Source organism: Gracilinanus agilis, chromosome 6 (assembly GCF_016433145.1).
Source record: "Gracilinanus agilis isolate LMUSP501 chromosome 6, AgileGrace, whole genome shotgun sequence".
Lineage (NCBI taxonomy): Eukaryota > Metazoa > Chordata > Mammalia > Didelphimorphia > Didelphidae > Gracilinanus > Gracilinanus agilis.
Window position 1 is genome coordinate 98,657,191 of NC_058135.1, and position 25,569 is coordinate 98,682,759.

Here is a 25,569-nt window from a genome sequence, read left to right on the forward strand (position 1 = left end):
CATACAGTTTCTACAAAGTACAGAAGGGAAGGGTGGAAAGGAGGGGTTTTGGGGGCCTCATGTGAGTAGTGATTCTGGCCAGACCCATGGCTTTGATTTCACTGGGGTCCACTCTCACTACTGGGGGATACAAGGAGCCATTATAATTTATCAGGTAAGGGAAGCTTTGGCATCTGAGTGGAGTATGAGCTGGAGTGGGTAGAGATTTGAGTGAGACAGACCCACTGGCAGCATATTGCTAAAATTTAGGTATTTGGTGAGGAGAACCTTCAACAGAGAGGCAACAGTGTCAGAAGAAAAGGAAGTATGTGAGATTTAGCATAATTCTGTGACAACTTCCTTACTATCCCACAGTTTTGTGTGCTCTCACTATCTCAAATTATCTTGTAGTTATTTATCTCTGTATGTATTTTTAGCCCTGAGGCAGTGATTAAGTTTTTGCCTTTACAGCCCTGATAAATATTTGTTGAGTTGAATTGAATGGAAGAGTAATTCAAAGAATCATTCAATCATAGGATCATGGAGCCATACCTGGAGGAGACCTTAGAAGACATTTTGTCCAAGCTCCTCATTTTACAGGAGAGAAAACAATATTCAAGAATCAATATTTTTTAATTTTAATTTAACTTGAATGCTTTTAGATTTCCTTTCCTGATTGGGAAAAATGGTTAATATATAATTCTCTGATGGTTAATTTTCTTTTTAAAATTTAATTTAACTCTCCCCCCAAATTACATGTAAAAATAGTTTCCAACATTTTAAGAAGACTTTGGAATCTTGTACTCTCTCCTTTTTTTCCTCCCCCAATGGTAATTAGTCTCATAGATATTTTACAAGTGCAATCATATATGTAAATTTTTATGTATTAGTCCTTTGGTATAAGGAAACGAACAAAAATATAGAAAGTGATAAAAGTTTGCTTTGATCTAGATTATTTCAATCCATTAGATCTTTCTTTTTTTTTTTTTTAACCTTGAGACCTTTGGAATTGTTTTGGATCATTGTATTGCTCAGAATAATTGTTATTCACAGTAGTTCATCTTACAGTATTCCTGACACTGTGTATAGTGTTCTCCTGGTTCTGATTATTTGACTATGCTCCCATTTGTGTTAGTCTTTCCAGGTTTTTCTGAGCTCTTCCTGCTTGTCATTTCTTATAGCACAATAGTATTTCATTTAGATAATATAATAGAATTTACTCACCATTCCTCAATTACTGGGTTTCTCCTCACTTTTCAGTTCTTTGCTCCCACAAAAACAAACAAGCAAACAAACAAACAAAAAACCTGCTTTAAATATTTTTGTACATGTAGTCTTTTTTATTTTTTGTCTCTTCAGGGTACAAACCTACTAATGGCATTTGTGGGTTAAAGGGTAGGTTCTATTTTATAACCCTTTGAAATATAATGTCAGTGGGTTTTGGGAATGAGATTAGATGTTTAATTAGGCCAGTATCAGAAGATTAAACTGTTTTGGGAAGGCCAACAATACCAGTGTTAGTAGGTTGACTGTGCGGTGACAGGCTACCTGACCTAGTCCAGGCAGAGGTAACAAATAGATCAATATAACAGGGATGTTTTGGTTTATTATAACAAGGGAAGGTGAAAAGGGAATTTGGAAAATACTAAACTAATAACAACTAACTAAACCTCTCTCCAAATCTATATGTCTCATCACTGAGAGTCTTCATAGAAATTGAACTACTCTGATACTTACCTATCTGTCTAAAGACCCAGTCCCTCCTAACCCCAAACCCTCCTTTTGATGGCAATAGAGGTAGTGAGCTTTGGCAATTAGGCAGGACAGGACCCAGGAAGAGGTTCTGGATCCAGAAGGATCCCAAACCTAATTCTTATAGACCAGATGATTCAGGATCACACCAGGAAGCTCAGGAAATGTATCAACCAGCCAGCAGAGAAACAAGTAGATGGGAAAGACAAGGTAGAAACAGCCAAAAGAAATTAGCCAGTCTCTTCAGATCAAACCCAGTAACTGTCTCCCCTCTTCCACTAGAATCTTTTCCCTGCATCTGCATCTCCTCTGCAGATCCTGCTCATATGCTCAAATCCTCTCCTTCTTTATAACAGAGCACAGGTCCAAATTGGTCTTCATAGAGGTTGAATCAGTTCACAACTCCCCCAACAATGCATCAGTGTCTCAATTTTCTCACATCCACTACAAGTTTTGTCATTTCTCTTTTCTGTCTTAATAGTTAATCTGATAGGTTTGAGGTGATACCTCAGAATTATTTTATTTTGCAATTCTCTAATTAATATTGATTTAGACCATTTTTTCATGTACTACAGAGAGCTTTGATTACTTTGTGAACTAACTACCTATTTATATCCTTTGAGCATATCTCAAATGGAGAATGACATATTCTTATATATTCAACACATTTCTCTGTGTATATAAGGAATGAAGCCTTCAGTAAAGAGACTTTTAAAAAAATTAAATTATAATGAATATTACTCTCCATCCTAATCCTTTGTGTTTAGTTTTTGACCACCATATCCCCCAATTTTGCTCTCTTTTCTATCAGGCCCACTCCTTTGCTTTTCCCCTCCCCCTCCTACTTTCTTGTAGGATAAGATAGATTTCTACATTCAAATGATTTTGTATGTTCTTCCCTCATTGAACCAATTCTGATAAGAGTAAGATTCACATGTTTCCCACTCTACCTCCCTCATTTTCCCCTCCAATGTAAAAGCTCTTTCATTCTTCTTTATGTGTGATAATATACCCCATTCTATTTTCCTTTTCCCCTTCTCTAATGCATTCCTCTTTTTCATGCCTTAATCTAAATTATTTTTTTAGATATCATTCCATCATATTCAACTCATACACTTGCCCTCTGTCAATATATACTCCTACTAACTGCCCTAATAATGATAAAGTTCTAGTGAATTAAAAAAATCATCTTCTCATGTAAGTATGTAAACAGTATAATCTTATTGAGTGGTTTTTGGTTTTTCTCTATTTGCCTTTTTATGCTTCCCTTTAGTTTCATATTTGAGAGTCAGATTTTTCACTTAACTCTGGTCTTTTCATTAGGAATGTTTCAAAGTCTTCCATTTCATTAAATATACATTTTCTCCTGGAAGGATTATGCTTAGTTTTGCTGGGTAGGTGATTCTTGGTTGAAGTTCTAGATCAGTGTTGGTGAAGGTTTTCAAGTTTGAGTGTGCAGGGCAAATTCAAGCTGTCTGTGAGCCTCCTGCCATTACTGGTGAGAGCTGAGGAAGGAAGTGCTTGCTTTTGATGGCTGGATAGAGGGGCAAGGCTTGCAAAAAAATGTCCTCAACCTCTGGGAAGACAGGGAATAGAGCAGTTCTCCCATGCTGGAGGCATACATGTGCTGATACTTTGCCAATGCTGTTCTAGATCCTTTGCCCTCTGGAATAACATATTACAGAACTTCTAATCCTTTAACATAAAAGCTACTAAATCTTGTGTTATCCTGCCTGTAGCTACACAGTATTTGAATTCTTTATTTTTTTTCCACTTCATTAGAGGTGAGATTGTCCCTTTCATCTTTTTTTTAACCATTTATTAATATTCATTTTTAACATGGTTACATGATTCATGCTCCTACTTTCTCCTTCACCACCCACACTCCCCCCACTCATGGCCGATGCACATTTCCACTGGTTTTAACATGTGTCATTGATCAAGACCTATTTCCAAATTGTTGATAGTTGCATTGGTGTGATCGTTTCGAGTCTACATCCCCAATCATGTCCGCCTCAACCCATGTGTCCAAGCAATTGTTTTTCTTATATGTTTCTTCTCCTGCAGTCCTTCCTCTGAATGTAGGTAGCATCTTTACCATAAATCCCTCAGACTGTTCTGTGTCATTGCATTGCTGCTGGTACAGAAGTCCATTACATTCTATATTACTACAGTGTATCAGTCTCTATGTACACTGTTCCTCTGGCTCTGCTCCTTTCACTCTGCATCAATTCCTGGAGTTCTTTCCAGTTCACATGGAATTCCTCCAGTTTATTATTCCTTTTAGCACAATAGTATTCCACCACCAGCATATACCACAATTTGTTCAGCCATTCCCCAATTGAAGGACATACCCTCCTTTTCCAGTTTTTTGCCACCACAAAAAGTGCAGCTATAAATATTTTTGTACAAGTCTGTTTATCTATGATCTCTTTGGGATACACACCCAACAATGGTATGGCTGGATCAAAGGGCAGGCATTCTTTTATAGCCCTTTGAGCATGATTCCAAATTGCCAGCCAGAATGGTTGGATCAGTTCACAGCTCCACCAGCAATGCATTAATGTCCCAATTTCGCCACTTCCCCTCTAGCATTCATTACTCTCCCCTTCTTTCATTTTAGCCAATCTACTAGGTGTGAGGTGATACCTCAGAGTTGTTTTGATTTGCATTTCTCTAATTATTAGAGATTTAAAACACTTTCTCATGTTCTTATTGATACTTTTGATTTCTTTACCTGGAAATTGCCTATTCATGTCTCTTGTCCATTTATCAATTGGGGAATGGCTTGATTTTTTATACAATTGATTTAACTCCTTGTATATTTGAGTAATTAGACCCCTGTAAGAATTTTTTGTTATAAAGATTTTTTCCCTAATTTGTTGTTTCCCTTCTGATTTTGACTGCATTGTTTTTGTTTGTACAAAAGCATTTTAGTTTAATATAATCAAAACCATTTAATTTACATTTTGTAATTTTCTCTAACTCTTGCTTGGTTTTAAAATCTTTCCTTTCACAGAGATCTGACAAGTGTACTATTCTGTGTTCACTTAACTTATTTATAGTTTCCCTCTTTATATTCAAGTCATTCACCCATTCTGAATTTATCTTGGTGTAGGGTGTGAGATGTTGAGCTAAACCTAATCTCTCCCATATTGTTTTCCAAATTTCCCAGCAGTTTTGGTCAAATAGTGGATTCATGTCCCAAAAGTTGGGCTCTTTGGGTTTATCATACACTGTCTTGCTGATGTCATTAACCCCAAGTCTATTCCACTGATCCTTCCTTCTGTCTCTTAGCCAGTACCATATTGTTTTAATGACTGCTGCTTTATAGTATAGTTTAATATCTGGTACTGCTAGGCCCCCTTCCTTCACATTTTTTTTCATTATTTCCCTTGATATTCTTGATCTTTTGTTATTCCAAATGAAATTTGTTATAGTTTTTCCTAATTCAGTAAAGAAGTTTTTTGGTAGTTTGATAGGTATGGCGCTAAATAGGTAAATTAATTTGGGTAGAATGGTCATTTTTATTATCTTAGCTCATCCTACCCATGAGCAATCAATGGTTTTCCAATTGTTAGATCTAGTTTTATTTGTTTGGAAAGTGTTTTGTAGTTGTTTTCATATAATTCCTGTGTTTGTTTTGGTAGAGAGATTCCTAAGTATTTTATATTGTCTAGGGTGATTTTAAATGGTGTTTCTCTTTCTACCTCTTGCTGCTCTAATGTGTTGGAAATATATAGAAATGCTTATGATTTATACTTGAAATATTTTCTTCCTCACCTGGGAGTTCTGGAATTTGGTTACAATATTCCTGGGAGTTATTTTTTGGGTCTCTTTTAGGAGGTAGATTCTTTCAATTTCTATTTTACTCTCTGGTTCTAGAATATCATAGCAATTTCCCCTAATAATTTCTTGAAAGATGATGTCTAACCTCTCTTTTTTATCATAGTTTTCAGGTTGTCTAATAATTCTTTAGAGCATCTCTTTTGGATCTGTTTTCCAGATCAGATTTTTAAAAATATAGTATTTTGCATATTCTTCTATTTTTTCCAGTCTTTTAATTTTAATCATTTCTTTATGTCTCATGGAATCACTAGTTTTTGCTTGTCTAATTCTAATTTTCAAGACTTGATTTTCTAGTTTTTCTTTTAAAAATTTTTATTTAGAATATTTTTCCATGGTTACCTGATTTATGATCTTTCTTACTCCTCTTCCCTTCCCCCTCCTGGAGCTGAGAGGCAATTCCACTGAATTATACATGTATCATTGTTCAAAATCTATTTTCATATTATTCATATTTGTAGTAGAGGGATCCTATATAGACAAAACCCTAAATATATACCCATTGATTCACGTGATCAATCATAAGTTTTTCTTCTACATTTCTACTCCCACAGTTCCTTCTCTGGATGTGGATCACATTCTTTCTCATAAGTCCCTTGGGACTGTCCTGCATTGCTACTTGTAGAAAAGTCTGTTACATTTGATTGTGTCCCAATGTTTCAGATTCTGTGTACACTTGTGGTTCTGCTCATCATTGCCTGATGATTAATTTTCTAAAAGTTACTTGATAAGCCAGTTTTGATAATAGTATCAATGATAGCCAACCTTTATGTAGACAGCTAGATGGCACAGTAGATAGTGAGGTAAGCTTGGAGTTAGAAAGATCTAAATTCAAGTCCAGACTAAGATGCTTTATTGATGTGTGACCCTGAGCAAGTAATTTAACCTTTGTCTTCAGTTTCATTAACTGTTAAATTGGAATAATAATAGCACCTACCTTCCATATTTATTCTGAAAGTCAAATGGGATAATATTTGTAAATCATTTAGCATAGTGCTTGGCATCAAGTAGATGCTCTATAAGTGATAGTAATTATTATTAGTTATTATACAGGCCTTAAAGATTTGACTTAGCCTTGAGGAATGAAAAGATTTGAAAGAGTCATTATGATGAATGCAATAGAAAGTAATTTAGGGAAGAATTACAGGTTTGCTTTTTTTAAATGAAGGCCTAGATGAGTTTAGATAAGATGAATTTCAGAGGATCTAGTCAGAATAGTTGAGTGATTTTTCCCAGGCCCAATCAGCTACTAGGAATAAGGTAGAGAATAGAAATAGTCCAGTGCTACAGTTTTGTAAGATGTAAGTCCTGGAATGAGATAGCAAAAAATATCAAATAATTGAACTAATTCACTGAGAGGTCAAAACTGGTAAAGGAGGAGAGGATGGTCAGAATGGCATTGATGTTCCGGGAAAGAACCGAGGGACAAAAGGGTTGAATGTCAGATCATACTAAAATATATTATTCAGTCTCTTTTTACTCAGCTACAAAAATAAGGATAATGAGAACTTGATTTCATCTTAAATCTTTTCCCCCTTTGGTTCTAACTCAGATCCTGCTCTTTTCAGTTGACCCTGCATCCTTGACCAACTTTCACAATGAAAGTTATATTTTCATGCAGATTTCTTGACTGGCTGATTGTAACAGGACAAATTGTAATTCTCTATCACCAAATGCAGACTCCTCTCTGCTATCATTAGTCATTAGTCAGCAATTTCTGTTAAGTTCCCGCTATTCCAATTTATTATGAGATCCAGATCTTGATGACCATTATTTATCAAGCCCCAAGAACATTCTCCTTCCTTCCTCAATGATTTCAGTAGCTGACTCACTCTATTACTCCACCTTCATTCCTACCCTCATACCAGGGAATATCAACATACATAATGCTGTTCCCCCAATTTCCCTAACTTTCCAATTCCTCAGTCCACCCAGTTCTCATGACCTACTCCTCTGCTTCACTTTGGTTATCAGGAACTATAAGAAATAAAATCATTTTAGGATTATTGGACGAGACGGAACACTTTTACCTGGGGCAAGAGTTGAGCCTCAAAAGATGAGAAGGTTCTTAAAAGCAGGGAGGAAGAAGGAAGATGGGATAAAGTTGTTGTAAGGAAAATAATTGGTAAATCTTGAAATAATAATAGTTTCTTTATATCTCTCCTTTATGTTTCAGGACTTCCATGTACAACAACTTTTTTTTGAGGTTCTGAAGGAGTTTGCAGACTTTATAGATAATCTGGCTCCTCACAATGGAAACGACAATGGGTAATTTATCAAACTTCGCAAAATATATCTCCTAGTTGAAAAGACCTTCAGAGGTCGGCAAATCAGTTATGGGGGGCAATATGGCTCTAGGGAAAGCATGCTGGCTCTGGAGTCAGAAGATTGGAGTTCAAATTCTTTCTTTGGCACTTACTACCTATGTGACCTTGGGGAAGTCATTGAATATCCCTTATCCTCAGTTGACCTATATCTAAAATGGGGAAGTAGGGTAAAATTATCTCTGAAGTACTTATGGCATGTATCAGAGTGTATAAAGCTGTAACTGAAACAAGCTTCCCTTTCATTTTCTTCTATCTTTCAACTTATATCATTCTACTTGTGAGCAGCTTTTATTAGTGGAAATTCTTTCCCTCTTATATTAAAAAAGAGACAACATGGTATGGTAGAAAAGGTGCATCTGGGAATGATCAGAGACCTGTGTCTGAACCCTGACTCTGAGATGAGCTATGTGACCTGGAGAAAATCATTTTACCTTTTAAGAGGCTTGATTTCTTTCTTCATTTCTAAAACTGGGATAACTGTATTACTCACCTCAGAGGTTATTGTGAAGAGAAAAGTAGTTATTATATGTGATCTTTGTAAACATTAAAGCTTTATAAAAATGAGAGCCTTGTTGTTAAATTTTTTTAGCATGAACATTTATACCTTAGAAATCAGAAAATGCTATAAATCAGACCTTGTTTTTTTGTTTTATTGATTATGTAGAGTTAATAAAATAATGGAGAAAATTTTCAGAATGCATATTAAAATTAAAACTGTGAAGTATGTCATGTGTTTTCTTTCCCCCAAAGAGCTATTTGTTAAATATTTATCAGCACATCAAAGTATATAAAACAACTATACATATAATAGATCTGAGTTCAAATCCTGTTTCAGACATTTACTAAGTATGAAATCCTGGGGAAATTGCTTAACATCTTATAGGCTTTGTTTCCTCCTCTATAAAATGGGAATAATAATTGTTACCAACCTTACAGTGTTGTTGTGAGTTTCAAATGAGATAATGCCAATAAAATACTTTGTAAATCTTAAAGCAGTATATAGATGCTTTGATAATATGATAATAATATTCCAATATATAATTTATTTATTATATAATTACTTATTATTTATCATGTTATGATTATTAGAAATGCTATAATTATATATGATGTGATAATAATATTATTGTCATTAATTGGCTAAAATAACTATTTCCTTAGTCAAAAGATCCCAGGTCCTTCAACTGATCCTCATCCCTAAAAGCTTTTTGAACAATAATAGGTAATATTATGATAGTGCTATAAGGTTTGTAAAATATTTTATGTTCTATGTTATTTGATCACTACAACTCCCCAATGGGGTAGTTTTTATTATTATCCTCATTTTACAAATGAAACTTTTTACACTTGAGACTAAGTGGTTTTAAATGACTTAGCCACCAGCACTAGAACTCCATTTGTCATAATAACAAGTTCATTGTTCTATCTATTTTAGCTGCCTTTTTTATGTCTTCTTTTCATTCTTATCATCTTCCTTTATTTTGCAATCAGTAATCACTTTTATAAAATACTAAAAGTCTAATAAAATTATAATTTATTTAATCAAATTCAATAAATATTATTAGACATAGAATATTTTTCAGATATGGTTGGGCAATGGAGACATTATTTATTTTAATGGCTTTGCTCTTATCCTCACAGAAGCTTCATTTCCTTTTCTCATTTGCCCACTTACAGCAGACACAATGCATCTCAAAAATTTAGGGTATTGTCAATAACTTGTGCTTGTCTCTTTTTTAGAGCGAAAAGACTGCATGTCGTTTTTGGAGGATATGTCAGAGCTGATTTTAAATGAAATAGCAAAATCCAAGTAAGTGTTATTGGAGGAAAGGAATCGGGGCATTTAAATGAGAAGTTTGGCATTCTGGCTGTTTCTAAACTACTTTGAGGAGATGTGCATGTGACTGTGCTGATAGTCTTTTTAGAGAAGTTTGGTGGTGGTAGGCATCCTTTTAGGATGACGCCATCATAGCTCCTATGGTACAAACATCCTGAGTTCCATAATAGCATCACGAACCGAGGAATAAAGAAACCTTGCCTGAATAATGGTTTAATCCATGAATATTATTTGTAATCTTTATTTCAGGTATTTGAGTTTACTCAATGATTTTGTTGAATCTGAACTCTTCCTGATTGATGGGGATTCCTTATTTATCACCTGCCTACATGACCAAAAATTGAAGCCAGGACAAAATCTCCACCTTTTCTACTTAGTTGAACGTTATCTTTTGGATTTGACCAATAAAGGAGGCCAATTTATTCTTGTTTTTTTCAAGGTAACATTTGAATCCTTTAAAAATACAGATATTACTGATGGTGCATTGAATTACTATGACTTAGAAAGCGCTACATTTTCCCTGTATATGAACAGTTTAGATAATAATGTGATGTGATGAAAGAATGCTGAATTTGAACTCAGCCTCTCTGTTTCTAGCCTGCATCTGCCACTTATTTCCCATTTGAAATTATACAGCTTGCTAAACTGTCTCCGGCCTCAGGTTCCCCAACTATAAAATAGGGGGCCAGACCAGGTTATCTTAGCTTTAAATCTAGGATCCTATCAACAATAAGTACGATGAACAAAAATATTGTTGAGAATGTGTGACAGGCTAGAGATGGGTGGATAAAAGGACCTGAAAGAGCTCTTTTTCACTAACCCTAATCTTTGCTCTGATCTATTTCACAACTTCTGATTCCCAATTCTGACCTTTGGCTACTGTGGGTTTCTTGGGAAAGAAGGGAGAGAAAAAAGATAAGCCTTTTAGGGAGGTAAAGTGGGAGATACACACAGAGAAATTGATATCTAATTGGAAGCAGAAAAATGAAATTAGAATTAATATTAAAATATGACAAATCGTACATATTTATGAGATTTATATGAGTTAAAGGCACAGGTCATGACCATGAAAAAGAGCAAGCCAATGGATTCATGTTGGGATTGATTTTGACTTTCTCCCTATCACATTCGTCCCACCTCTCAATCTCCCCCACCCTTTACTCCCTTTCAGTATTCTTGCCCTTATTATCATCTTCTCCTATTAGACTTTAAGATTCTGAGGATAGGGAGCATATGTATCTCTAGGGTTAGAGATAGAGCCTGGAACATAATAGATTTTAATAAATATTAATTGATTGATTGACTGGTGTCCAATTCAGTTCAGTTCAGTTTAAACTAATCCAACTCAAAAGTATTTCAAGCATGTATGTCCAAGATATGAGAGGGCAAGAGATACAAAGAAAAACAAATAACAATTTAATCTCTGTTCTCAAATGGCTTCCACTTTGAAATGCCATATATTAATTGGGTAAGCTAACATGGCAATGCCAATATTATGACACAAGTTTTTTTCATTTTGTTCTTTCAGGATTTCGAGCACTCATATTTTGAAATGCCCAAGCTTCTTTCATTAAGAACTGCACTGATTCTCCACCTTCAGAAAAATACTGCTATTAATATTAAAACTGGATTTTCAGGATGCTTTTCAGAAGAATGGAATTGTTTCTTGGGAGAAAACTGCCCATATTTCTTTTTAGTTTCAGATGAAGGAATGACTGATCTTCAAACACATCTTTTCCATTTTTATATTCTACATTCCTGGTCCAAGAGAGTTAATATTGCACTGACTTCAGGGCAGGAATTAGATATTCTTAGAGTTTATGCATACTTTATGCAAAGTAGGTATACTGGCCAGCATTTTTTCAAGGAGGTAAGCTTTTTAAAAAAACATATTTTATTTATGTGTTTTTTTTTTTGCCCCACAATCAATTTCCACTAGTGTCATTGAAACTTTCCTTGCTACAAACAGTTAAGCATAAGTAACTTGTCAGTGTGACTGCATATAACAGTTCATTGAACATTCCTTACCTGTAGTTTATTATGAGAGAGGAATATTTTATTTTGAGAGAAGGAAAGTTGATTTCCTCATTTTACGTTTCTGGAACCAAGATTGTTCATCAATATTGTATATATTTTTAAAAAATTATTTAGTTTTTAGAAAAATATTTAGAAACATTTTCTCCTAGGGTTCTCAATATTTTTATAATTCTCAACTCATTCTATGGAAATAATATTATGTACTCAGACAGTAAATGAAAACATATATAAGAAAATCATTGGTCAGAAAGGTATTTTGAACTTTGAGCTTCTGTTACTGCTCAGTGTTAAATAAGCAAAAGAGCCCTTGATAGCCTGGAAAATCTAATGGCTTAGTGGCTAGATATAGGACTGGAGTCAAGGAGATCTGAGTTCTAAATCTGGTCTCAGACATGCAATAGTAGTGTGATTCCAGGCAAATCATTTGACCTCTGTTTTTCTCAATTTCCTTACATGTAAAACAGAGAAATTTTCTTCTATATATTTGTATCTCTCACCCAGGTCTATTGTGAGCATCACATGAGATCATAATTGTAATGTGTTTGCCATTTCTATAGGACTGATATTTAAAGAGATGGCCTTGACTATGTATATTTGTTAAAATAGGTTCTTTTGTTTGTTTTCAATTGGAGGGAGATAACATGAATACTACTTAACTGGGGCGGGGGGAGTTAAAAAAAAAGACTTGGAATGTATTTTCCATGCAAGATTCTTTGATAGATACAGTAAAGATAAATGTATGACAACTCTCTGATTGTCACCATCATTTAAGTCATAAAACAGGCCTGCCAAACATTATCTATTGTTGTTTAGTCATTTTAGTCATATTCAACTCTTTGGGATCTCATTGAGGGTTTTCTTGGCAAAGATACTGGAATAGTTTGACATTTCCTTCTCCATCTCATTTTACATATGAGGAACTGGGGCAAAGACAGTTGAGTGCCTTGATGGGAGTCACATAGCCAATGTGTCTAAGGTCAGATTTGAACTCAGGAAGATAGCCTAGCATTCTATCCAGAAGGCCACCTAGATGCCTGCCAAATCTTTAAAGAGATCTGCTTAAGCAAAGCAAATTGGTCTAGCAATGCAAATGGGATCAAGCAGGGTTATCCTACTTTATATTGTTTGATGGCCAATTTATTAAGTTTGAACATCCATACACATATAGAGGAAGGACACTGTGTATGAACCAGATTCAGGATTAAATAGTAGATAGGTTCAGAATGCATTTGGAATATTATTTAATACTTCTGAAGATCCTAAATTCTTTAGGGTCACAAATATTTTTTTTATTATAAGTAGACATTCAGTGATAATTATGAATTAAGCAGCCTATTTCCAATGATTATGTGTAATATATTCATATATATAATGTAATATAATAAAATAAATAGGAGTAATATTCTAGGGAATACGTAATAGAAAAGAGATCTGAGTCAATCAAAGAATAAGAGTAAGGGGCTACTCATTTTCACAAATAGCCATTTAGAGAGTTTACTGGAACTCATACAATAAAAAGTGACCTAGATGAAGACGTCATGTATATTCGGTAGATCCTTTAGGGAGGACATGGAAGGAATGATATATTATGTGAAGGTATGGATGACTTGTGATATGTACAAGTGGAGGAAATAATAGCCACACTTAGATCATTGTTTTATTGTAATTAGAAACATTTAAGACTGTTTATCATGTATCATAATGGAAGACTTGAATTGAACTAAATGGGTGGTTATGTGTTAAATTAAAATAATCATCCATATGATCTTTTCTTTTGTAGAATAAAGAGAAAATAGAGAGTGTTTATCAAACCTTGATCGAACATATGAAAGCATCCAAAGCTGTGGCACTGACACCGTTGTTTGACCAATTAAACTGCAATCACCTGGAAAAAGAGGTACTGGAACTACTTTGGTTAAAAATGTGAAAGAATTTGAAAAAAAATTATAGGAGCCTGGATGTTTTCTGTTTAACTGGAGTCAAGATGTAATAAAAAAAAAACAAACTGTATCTGTAGAACAAGTGAGTCAAATGCATTAAGATAAAGTTTAATAGACATAAATTAAAGTCCTAGATAGGTTTAAAAATTAAATTTACAATTAGAATATGGGGAAGTATATCTAGACATAAAAATAATCTGAACATTTTCGATAATAAATTAATTGATTTATTTTGGTGAAAGCTCTCATGTTTATATCATGCAAAGATTGGTTGAGGGGGTATGGGATGTTTAGTATGGAGAAGAGAAAATGTTGTTGTTTTTAGTCTTTTAAAAATATTTTTCCTGACTACATATAGGCAGAATTTTTAATAATCATTTTCTAACACTTTGTAATCCATGTTCTCCACCTTTATTCCTCCCCTCACTCCTCCTCAAGACAGCAAGCTTGATATAGGTTATGCATGTGCTATTATGCAAAATATATTTCTAAGTTTATAATGTTGTGAAAGAAGACTCACCACTTATATTAGGGGAAAAAAAACCTCACAAAGAATATAAAATGAAAAATGGTGTGCTTCAATCTATATTCAGACTCTATCAGTTCCTTCTTTGGTGGTGAAAAGGTAGCCTATTAGTAATCTATTTATTGTGTAACACAATTCACAAAGACATCCTTAGGAGTTTAATTCTCTCCTACTTACCATGAAAAATGAGGGGATTATTATTACCTTCAGTTAATCTGAAAAATAACTTGTTTTGGATAAGGCATCAATGCCAATGAATTTTTCATGAAGACCATTTATCTTGAAGAACTATCAAGTAAAACACTTTATTCCAAAAATACTGTTCTAAAAATATGATAATTTCCTTTTGTTCCAGATATGTTGGAGTATTGACCAACTTCAGACTCTCTGGCCAAAAGGATTTGATATTAGACGTGTCCTCTGCGTCTCATCATGTTCTTTGTCCTTGAAAATGTATCACCATTTCCTAGAAAAGAGAAAGAAGGAATCTTTTTCTTCAGAAGCTGAGACATCTGAGGTGGAATTTAATATTGTTATTCGACAACTTTGTTTTCCACTTTTGAAATGTTATACTATCTTAATAATTATTTCATTTAAAAATTTCTCTATTGCCATTCATTTCTCAAGATATAAAAAGCATCTTCTTAGTTATAAATTAATAAATACTTGTCAAAGAAATGAATGAATGTTCTGAATATCGATACTATATGCACCTCAAATTGAACATGTCCAAAACTAGAATTCATCATTCTCCCCCCTTTCACTTTCTTCATCTTCATGTAATTACTTCCCTGTCACTAGCAAGGGCATTATCATTTTCACTGTAGTTCACAACCACAGTGTTCTATATAACTTTTCATTCTCCCTTACTTCATATGTCCAAACAACGATCAATCTTGTTTCTGCCTTTACAACATCTCTTGTTGTAAATACCCATCTCTCCATTTACACAGGTTCACTCATTACCTGTTTTCTGGAATATTATTAAAAAAAACTTTTTCATTATCCCCCATGACTCAGGTGTCTCTTAATTCCAAATGACTCTCCATTGAGGAACCAAAATGATTCTCTTAAAGCATAGGTGACCATGTTACTTTCCTATTCAATAAAATTCAGTGGCACTTATTTCCTCTAGGATTTTTTCCCTACCTTTCTACTTCTAGACAATCCATAATTTCCATGGTTCAGCTACAGTGGCTAACTCAGTGTTCCTTTATTTATCTCCCATTGCCTGTACCTCTGGATTGGTCATTCTCTATGTCTTGAATTCTCTCTCTATTCAACTCTATCTCCTAGTTTCCCTGGATTTCTGTAAGATTCAGCTCAAATCCTACCTTCTATATAAAGTGTATTTGGGCACCCCAAGATGCTAATGCCTTCCCACTGAGGTCAACTCCCTTCTAATTTTGTATTTTGTGTTGATGTAATTATTGGCATGCTATGTCCCCCATTACAGTGTGAACCCTCCGAAGGTAACAATCCTGTTCTTATCTTTATTTGTATGTTCAGTGCTTAGCAGAGTACTTGTCACCCAAGAATTACTTAAAAATTATCATTGACTATATGGTTTAGAATATTATTCATGAACAAAAATATTTTTAGGTTTAGGATCTTTTATGCAATATTCTACTTATAGTTTATCTTTTTCAAAATTTCCCAACAACTCACAGAGAGGAAGAAGGAATATGTAGTCTCTTAGAAGCATTGTTTCATAGTGCTTTAGTTGGGGACACTTCAGCAGGAAATTAGCAGGTCCAGGCTCAGAGGTGGCAGTGAGTAGATTTGCTTAATTTTCTGCATACAAAGAAAATATAATTCATTTTATTAATCCTTTCATATTTTGACAGATATGTCTATTGCTATATATTGAGATTCATGCAAGATTTCTAATCTTACCCAATCCTTGGTCATATTTTTGTGTGACTATTTTACAGGAACCCCTCAATATGCTGGAGACTTTTTTATTTTAGTTTTTGAAAGTTCACATATTATAATGAAAATCTTTCAAAAGATGATCTTTAAAATTAAAAAAATCAGGGTATTTTGCAAACCATAGAATTATTAAATTAATGGATCTGATTATTTTGGTAACTTTTACTGTGTATTGTCAGATTGCCGTATGAACAACAACAACTTAAAAATCTACAAATTTTCAATTTCTCCAGTTGTGTGTAAATGTTCTTATTTTTCCACAATTCTTACAATATTGAACTTTTCCATTTACAATTTTTTATTGCCAATTTGATGGGCATGAGATGCTACCTCAATTCATCTTTATTTGTCTTTGGAAATTATCGAGGTTGCCTTTTTCTTCAAGAATCACTGAATATGTAGAATAGATTAAAGATCAGGCATCATCTATTACAAGGGTTTATATTTTTATGATTTTTTTGTGACTTGGACCCTTTGGTAGTCTGGTGATGCTTTTGGTTTCCTCTGAATAGTTCCTTTTAAAAAACACAAGATAAAAATACCAAAGATTATAGTGGAAATAAATTATATTAAATACAGTTATCAAAATGCTAAAAAAAAACCCCACTAATTCCATGGATCCCATGTCAATAACCCCTCATCTTGTCCAATTTGCTAGCCACTGTAGGCATTCTCTTAACAATTTCCCTAATAGCTTGTCATACAGCTAAAGAACACACCCAAATATAAGCAGCTCACTCACCACCTTAGAAAACATAAGCATTTTAATTGCCAGAAAGTTTTTCTTTATATTGAACTCTAGAATTTTCTAATAATGGGGTAGCTTTGCTGGGCTTAGGTGAATCCTCTTCGCAAGAACATGCAAAGTCAAAGTTTCTATGTAGAGATTGAAATGCTCAGAAATTATTGCCTTGAAATGTGCATTATCTATAACATCTATTCACCATCTTTGCCATCTATCTCTAGCCTTCCAATGCCATGAATTATTTGAAATGTCATCACAATATTTCCAAAGAGATGAGTGTCATTGATGCAGTATAAGTATCATGGTTCTATGACAGTTTTATGATCTTTCTGAATCTCAAAGAGGGAGTGAACCAAATCTTTATTATCTTTTTTTTTTTTTTAATTCAGAATCAATTGGCATCACTGGAGGAAGTTCAAGATTTGTGCAGATTGTATTGCCTCAGTGTGGCTTTTCTGCTCCATTTGTCTCTTTCTCAGAGAGCTTGTTCCAGATTAATCACTTCTTCCTGGAAAAACTCAATTTCTACTTACTTGAAAATGGTAAATAGCAGAGTTTAAGATATGTTATTAAACTACATGTAGTTATTAGAAATCACTTTAAAATAGCTTTATATGAGCATTGTTAACTCCCTGGCATATGATAGATTGAGTGATTTTCTATTCAGAGGGATAGGAAACATCATTTTTTCCTGCTTTTGTTTTTCTAAGATTTAATATTCCAGAATATATTACTCTAGGTACTATTTATCTTACAGGGTTGGAGGGAGGAATGCACGTCACGAACTTTTAATCACTATGTAATAATGAACTATCCTTAGAAAGTCATTAGTTGAGAACTTAGATGTTGAGCCCATGGGATTTGTGCAGTATAGTAACACTCTTATGTGTTCTGATAGGTTTTCATTTCTCTGTGCCAGAGTCATGTGGCATTAGTGAACAAAGAAAGGGAAGAACTGTCGGGAGGACTTCCTCAGTTCCTGCCTCTTATGTTGAGTGTGCAACTCTAGGCAAGACACTTAATCTCTCATTGTCCAAGGAAATTCTCAAAGTCTATAAGATGCAGAGGAGCCATGGGTCTTCATTGGAAAAGAGAGTTTCCTCCCTGGGAGGTTCCAAACCAATGTAATCACAAGTCTGGACCTCCTTCTCCCCTCAGCTTCTCCACACAAAACCACCTTTACATGGAGTGATTTTTCCGCAGGATATCTAGTTCTTAAATTGCTTGAAGATAACAGCAGAAAGATTAATTTACAGGAATTAGAGGTGTTTCAAATTTCACTGTCGTTATTAAAGACTATGTTGGATTTAAGGAGACCTGACCAAGGCTCACTTCAAAAACATGACTGTGTGACACTGGTCACTTGCACTGTTTGTCTGAGAGGAAAAAGCATAGGTTACTGGAAAAAGCACTGGAATTTGAGATCAGGGTGCAAGGAATGGTTGTTTCCTTAAATACATTCTGTGATCTAGGATAAGATATTTCACTTCTATGTGCCTCAGTTTCCTTATCTATAAAAACAGGAGGTTGGGCTAATTGATCTTCAAGGTCTCTGCCCACTCTTTAATCCTATGGAAATCCTTTGAGTTTCTTTCTTCAGTGTAGAGTGAGATTTGTAGACAGTATTACTTTTTAAAATATCTTCTTCATTAAACTATGACCTCCTTCAGGGCAGGGCTGATTTTTTTTTGCCTTTTTATTTGCATACCCAGCATTTGACACCGAGTCTCACAATTGCTCTAGTAAATAATAAATGTGTTTTGATTCATTTATTCTTATAGGAATGTATATTTTCTCTCAACAATAATATTTGACATTTTTATAATTCTCAAAGGTTTACAAAGACCTTTTTATATGTACATATTCTATTTGATTCTCGTACCTTGGGAGTTAACTACCATAAGGATTATTACCATTCACTTTTAAAATAGGAAGAAAATGATGTTCGAACAGGGTCACTGATTTGACTGTGGCTTGACAAATATTAAGAATCAATGGTAAGGTTCAAACTCAGGCCCCTCCTGATTATAAGGCCACCATTCTTATCACTACACTGTGACAACTCCTTTCAGATATACAAATAGTTTTTATTAAGTTTCACATCCCACTTATATTTTCTTTTAGCACAGAATATATACAATCCTGAGAGTGACTATGATATGATGGATAGAAAGCTGGCTCAGTTAGCTAGACATGGGTTCAAGATTGATCTCTGATATAGAATGGGCTTTGTGCCTGGAAAAGGAAATCCACCTCTCCGGATCCCAGACAATTCTCTTAAGAATCATGTTTCAGAATAGGTATTCATTTACATTAATATAGGAAGTTAACTCCTTGGGAATTCTGTATAAATGTTGAAATTTCAGACACAGCCCAAAACATAAAAAAAGAAATACTTCTATTAATCTACTTTTAAAGAGAGCTAAAAAAAAAAAGCTGACAATTTACTTTCCATTTTCAGAAACGTTGGTGTGAATTTTTTGTTCTAAGGAATTTGGATAGTTCAGAAACATGGAATATGGATTTAACTTATGTTTGTGATGTAAATGATGACATATTGTGGAAGAATATAGCTTACTACTATGAAACAGAAAGCATCCAAGGTATGATCTTAATATATTGAATTTCTTTTTACTTTCTGTTTTGAGGATCAGTTGTTCCATTTGTTCATTCCTTTACTCTTATTTGCTTATATTTATGGATTTTGCTATATTTCATCTTCAAATATTTTTCCTCTCTATCTAGTGAACTATATCACCTATAAGAAAGCTTAAAAAAGGAAATTAAACAATCAGTTCAGCTAAACCCAACCAACACATTGGGCGTTTATTCTAGTTGAATAGAATATAATATTCTGTATCCATAATCCTTCACTTCTACATTGAATGGATGGTGGGAGCAAGAGATCTAGTTCAGTTTCTGACCTCTTCCAGGAGGTCAAGCCTAATCATTGAAAAGCCACAAGATGTATTCTTTCTCTTTTTTTATCCTTTCCATTTAATCCTTTTTTATATTGTTTTCCTGTCTTCACTTACCTCTCTCTTTCTCAGCCTCTAATTTCCACTCAATCTTTAAAATTTTCAAATGACATTCATGTCCTCGCATTTGTATTTGATCCTCTAGGTTTACAATTGGACTTGGGAAAAGACATTGAGGAAGATTATAAAGACTTGTGGAATGCTGTGTCACAACTGGTAAGAGAGTTTCCTGTAGGACCACCGGTACCTCTCCGAGCAACAAAACAACTTTTCCTTCAAAGCAAACATTCACCAATTGAAGGTAACTTGTCCCCAGAGTAATTATAAATAATAGTCTTATGCTGAAAATGTTTTAAAAACATTTAACCTTATAATCACAATTGGGCATGTTTTTAATTCTCTTTATGAATCTTTTAAATATAGTTTACTTAATCTCATTATTGTGGCAAAAAGGCATTGGAAAGAATTCCCTAAAGCTTAGCAATTTATTTTGTGCCAACCACAATTTCCTAGGTAGTGACCTCTATGGGAGGTAGGACAAATATTTAAATCTCCTTCTATCTCCTCAGGCAGTCTTCTTTCCACACTGGTGGTGTTTGGTGTCCCAGGCATTTAGTGTCCTCCCTTCCTCTACCAATATTGTTTCAAATTCCCTTTGCTTATATTTTATGTTTATTTGTCTGTATACACATTTTATTTCCCAAGTAGGATATAAGTTCCTCGAGGGCATAAACTGCATTGTTTCTGTCTTTCCATCCTACAGCCTTAATAATCCTTCACACTAAGTGCTGAAAAAAATGCTTATTGAATTGAATTGTTACCTGGTTGTGAGGAAATAAGTGATTTGTTGAAGCCTACCAGGAGTGTAGACATGTTTTTTGAGGTTTCATCTACTGGGTCATGTAGAAAGAATAAATATATTACATTCTCCTCATCTCAGAAAACCCACTTTGTAAATGAATTGACAAAAACTATGTGAACAGATAGTCCCCAATTATGATAAAATTAGGAAAAAAAATGAAATCAAGGTAGGGCTGATGAGAAAAGAGAGTCAGCCTCAGTGTTCTCTGCTCCCTTTCTCTATCCCTTTTCCTTATTTTTTTTCTAGAAATCTGAATATACAGGAGAACGGAGTGCATTTTCATATAGAAGCATATTAATTTCCTTTTATTACTGATTAGGGGCAGGGAGGAGTAACAGTAAGGAAAGAGCCCAAGTGAATGCAGAACAAATTTTACAAGTTGCATGAAATTTTTGTTGACAGTTTCTGAAAAGCATTTGTAAGAATACTGTGTGGAGGGGCGGTTGGGTGGCTCAATGGATTGAGAGCCAGGCCCAGAGAGGGAAGGCCCTAGGTTCAAATCTAGCCTTATACACTTCCTAGCTGTGTGATCCTGGGCAAGTCACAACCCCAATTGCCTAAACCTTAACATTCTTCTAGATGGAAGGTAAAAGTGTTTTTTTTTTTGTTTGTTTGTTTTGTTTTTTAAAGAATACCATGTGGCAAGCTGCACAGAGAATCAAAAAGACCATTTAGAAACCAAATTTTGATACATTTCATTTTTCAGATGAAGTAAAGGACTCATGGGGTTAAGTGATTAATCTAATCCTGTTTGGTATTCAAAACCCTTCACATTGAGCTACCTTCCTACTTTTCCAATAATTGTGTACCTTATTCTTACATCCCCTTCTATCTATGATTCAATGACACTAGCCTCCTTGGTTTTCTTTGCACAAGACACTCCATCTCCAGATTTTAGCTATTTTCATTGGCTGTACCTCACATTAGGAAAACTTTTTCTCTTCATCTCTGCCTCTTGACTTCCCTGACATCCTTTAAATCTCAACTAAAATCCCATATTCTAAAGAAGTCTTCCTCCTTACTGCCAGCCCCTTTCTTCTGCTGATTAACTCCAAATCCTGAATATATCTTGTTTCTACATCATTAATTCATGTTGTCTCCTTCATTAGATTATGAGATCCTCAAGAATGGGGGACAATCTTTTGCCTTTCCTTGTATCCCTCCTTCTTGGTGGAATACTTGGCACATGATTATAGTCTGACTGATAAAGAGAGCAACTTATCCAGAGCTAAATGTGAAATCTTCCGACTTTTTAAGTTACGTAGCTAGTCTCAGCTTCACTTTTTTCATCCTTAAAATGGGAATAATAATGATAGTATCTATCTCACAGAATTGCCATGAGATTCAAATGAAATAACATAGATAAAGAACTTGGCAAATCTTAAAGTGCTAAATAAATTCTGGTTGTTACTATGAAGTGGTGTTTTCTTCAGGGTAGTGAAAAGAAAATACTGGGAATTGAGGAATAACTAGATGCCAGACAAACTTGGGGACACTCCCACACCTCACAAGGGAAGGACTGACAGGGAAACACAGGGAAACCAAATGGGGATGTGAGGTTTGGGAAATGACAGTTGGTCAGCTAACTGACAATCTATCAACCAGGGAAAGCCAGTGATGTGGGTAACTTCAAGATGTGGGTTCTTAATGGCTTAGAGAAGACAGGAAGCACAAACAAACTGGGTTTATTGATATTAAAATAGGGAAGTGGAAGAGAAGGGTTTACTACTCTATGGAATAACCCAAATGATTTAATTAAACTAAAGTCTAAACCAGTGGTTCCCAAACATTTTTGGCCTACTGCCCCCTTTCCAGAAAAAATATTACTTAGCCCCCTGGAATTAATTTTTTTTAATTTTAATAGCAACTAATAGGAAAGATAAATGCACCTGTGGCCATCATTGCTCCCCTGGATCGCTGCAGTACCCACCAGGGGGCAGTGGCACCCACTTTGGGAATCACTCATCTAAACTAAGCTAAACCTCTAACTAGAATAAGAGAGGTCTGGAGAGGTGGGCTTCTCTCTACACTGGTCCATGGTGCTCCAGATGATCACAGATGTCACAGGAACCAGGAACAAGTCCTATACACAGCCAGTTAATCCACAAGCGCTCTAGGGAGTAAGGTAGATAAATCTACTGACCATCAGCAGAAAACCAAGACCTTCCCTCTACCTAGGCCACGATAGTTGATTGAAGTATCTTCCTCTCAGTGATATCCCACTCTGTCAGCTCCTTGGATATTTGGCAAAGCTGGACCACACAGCCAAAACCTCCTCCCATCAGCTTGGTCAAACCACACGCTCTCTTTACAAACCCTGGCTTAATTCCATTATGGAATGTGCATGATGTCCAAGATTTCTTCAAGCTGTCATCTATACTCCTCCTCATAACAGTAGCTAGGTGGTATAGTGTATTTGGAAACACTCAAGTCACTTTACCCTATTTGCCTCAGTCCCTCATTTGTAAAATGAGATGGAATAGGAAATGGCAAACCACTCCAGTATAAAAATACTTAGCAAAATACTTGGCAAAAGTCAAGAAATTCCTAAATGGAGCCACAAAGAGTTGAACACAACTGAAATGACTGAACGAGTGTTCTTTCTACCTCATCTTTTAGTAGGTTTATTCACATCATTTCTGTATGTTTTTCTTCCCTTGCTTTCAAGAAGAGTCTCAGGAAACAATGCCTAATTTAGGCTTTATTCCAGTGACATCACCAATGGTTAGACAGTTGGCTGGAGACATCCTGGATCAGGTTGATTTTCTAGACAGGTAAGAGGTTGAATATCACAATTACTGGAGGGATTTGTCCATAGTGTGTACTCACATAAGTACTTGAATTAATGATTGATTTTCCTATTTCTGATGGTGAACCATGAATGACTGTTCTCCATACCTGGACTATTGTCCCTCCTGTGCTCTGACTATTGACCTCCCTGGCTTCCTTTAAGTCCCAATTAAAATCCCACCCTCTATAGTAAGCCTTTTTTAACCCTTCTTAGTGTTTTCCCTCTTTTAATTAGTTCCTATTTATCTTATATATAACATGTATACATAATTATATCAAATTTGCTTCTTATACACTTATTTGCATGTTGTCCTATAAGCTCCTTGAGGGCAGGGACCGTCTTTTGCCTCTTTTTGTCTCCCTGGTGCTTAGTACAATGCCGGGTACATAGCAAGCACTTAATCAGATGAGTGACGAGCATTTCTAGGTGGAAAGGCTTGTTGTCTCCTTTCTTATGGTCTTAGGATGACATGCTTTCAGCTGTCTCTGTGTTCGTGCTACTAAAATGCTTCAGTGCTGCAGAGATCAGGGTATTCTGGGGGTGTATCATTAACATGATGTGCATTTTATGTCTCCCAGCGATGACCCAGTGGTTACCTCCCTCGTTAAGTATGAGGAGCTTCCTGAACTTGTGCACTGGCATTCTCTTAAGCCTCTTAGTGACCATTATGAGAAGATAAAGACTTTTATAGATGGTGAGCTACGTGTCTGTATTGAAATAAACCGAACGGATTTACTGTTGGTGTGGCATGTATACAAATGGTCTATTTTAAATTTTAATACAACTATAATTCTAAGCTGAATGCTTTGCTTTATGCTCAATCGGTCCCTAAACTCAAGTTTTTCCTTGTGAGGTAATCTATAGAGTACACCAGAAAGAACACTGTATCTTGAGTCGAGAATATTAGGGGATTTGGGTTGTGACCACGCTACTTAATACTTGTGGGATTTGGGTCTCAGTCTCCTCATTTGTAAGGAGAGGTTAGACTAGATCCTGGCTTCTTAGATCCATTCTGTTTCTCTATTTAGCATCTTACAGTATAGTCTACACATAGCTACCAAAGTGATATGTCTAAAGTGAAAATCTGTCCATACCACACTCTACTCAAAAAACTCCAGAGGCTCCTGATGGCTTCTAAAAGCAAATACAAATCCCTTTCTTTGGAATTTAAGCCCTCAATGTGCCTTTAAAGTCTTTAACATTGACAATCTTCATATTAATCCTTATTATACAGTCCGCTGTCCAGTTAAACTGGCCTTCTGACTGTTTCTATATACAATACTCCATTTTTTTTGCCCCACATTTGCACTGGCCGTGTCTATGCTTGGTAGGCTCTCGATCCTCCTCTCTACCTCCTGTAACCCCTAGTTTCCTTTAACACTCAGCTCAAGATCCATCTTCTACCTGCGACCTTCCTGCTTCCCTCCTTACCACCTTCCATCCTGCCTTGAGTCGCTAATACAGTATGCTATCAAATCAACTCTTTTCCATTTTGTATTCCCACACATATATTTACACACACACGTATTGTTCCTCTGATACGATGTCAGCTCCTTGAAGACAAGGGCCATCTCACTTTTGTCTTGTACCTCCAGTGCCTAGCACAATGCCTGGCACATAGTATGCTCCTGATAAGTTCTTGTTCAGTGATTGTGGGAAATACCTGGACCAAAAAATTCACTTTCTTTTAATTATGTATCCTTTTCCTATGGCTTCAGATATATTCATTACTGTAAATACAGATAAAGCATGAAAAGAGACTTTAGAGTTCTGACTCATCCGGTTGCCTCATTTTACAAATAATTGAGGCCCAGAGAAAGAAAATGAATCTCTTAATGTCACAAAGCCAGTCAGTGACAAAGTTAGGTTTAAATCCAGTTTCTTGACTCAAAAGCCACAGCCTTTTCTATCATATAACACTTTTTTTGTCGAATGATGTTGTAAAGATATTTGTTTTCTTTGCATAAGATATTTCTGGTTCAGAAATGTATGGGATTTTTATCTAGAAATGTTAGAA

At 35.1% G+C, this 25,569-nt stretch overlaps 1 protein-coding gene across 1 annotated transcript in view; it reads left to right on the forward strand.

The window, feature by feature from the left end:
- Nucleotides 1-7,841: 7,841 nt before the first annotated feature.
- The window catches only part of LOC123252310 (probable ATP-dependent RNA helicase DDX60), a 102,098-nt gene continuing 84,370 nt past the window's right edge, over nucleotides 7,842-25,569 (forward strand). Inside the window, exons 1-11 of the mRNA XM_044681678.1 lie at nucleotides 7,842-7,845; nucleotides 9,645-9,714; nucleotides 9,991-10,180; nucleotides 11,270-11,611; nucleotides 13,559-13,675; nucleotides 14,600-14,761; nucleotides 17,311-17,463; nucleotides 19,383-19,524; nucleotides 20,045-20,200; nucleotides 23,430-23,535; nucleotides 24,131-24,246. Of these exons, the coding sequence (XP_044537613.1) occupies nucleotides 7,842-7,845; nucleotides 9,645-9,714; nucleotides 9,991-10,180; nucleotides 11,270-11,611; nucleotides 13,559-13,675; nucleotides 14,600-14,761; nucleotides 17,311-17,463; nucleotides 19,383-19,524; nucleotides 20,045-20,200; nucleotides 23,430-23,535; nucleotides 24,131-24,246 (1,558 nt within the window). The remainder of the gene's footprint in view (nucleotides 7,846-9,644; nucleotides 9,715-9,990; nucleotides 10,181-11,269; nucleotides 11,612-13,558; nucleotides 13,676-14,599; nucleotides 14,762-17,310; nucleotides 17,464-19,382; nucleotides 19,525-20,044; nucleotides 20,201-23,429; nucleotides 23,536-24,130; nucleotides 24,247-25,569) is intronic.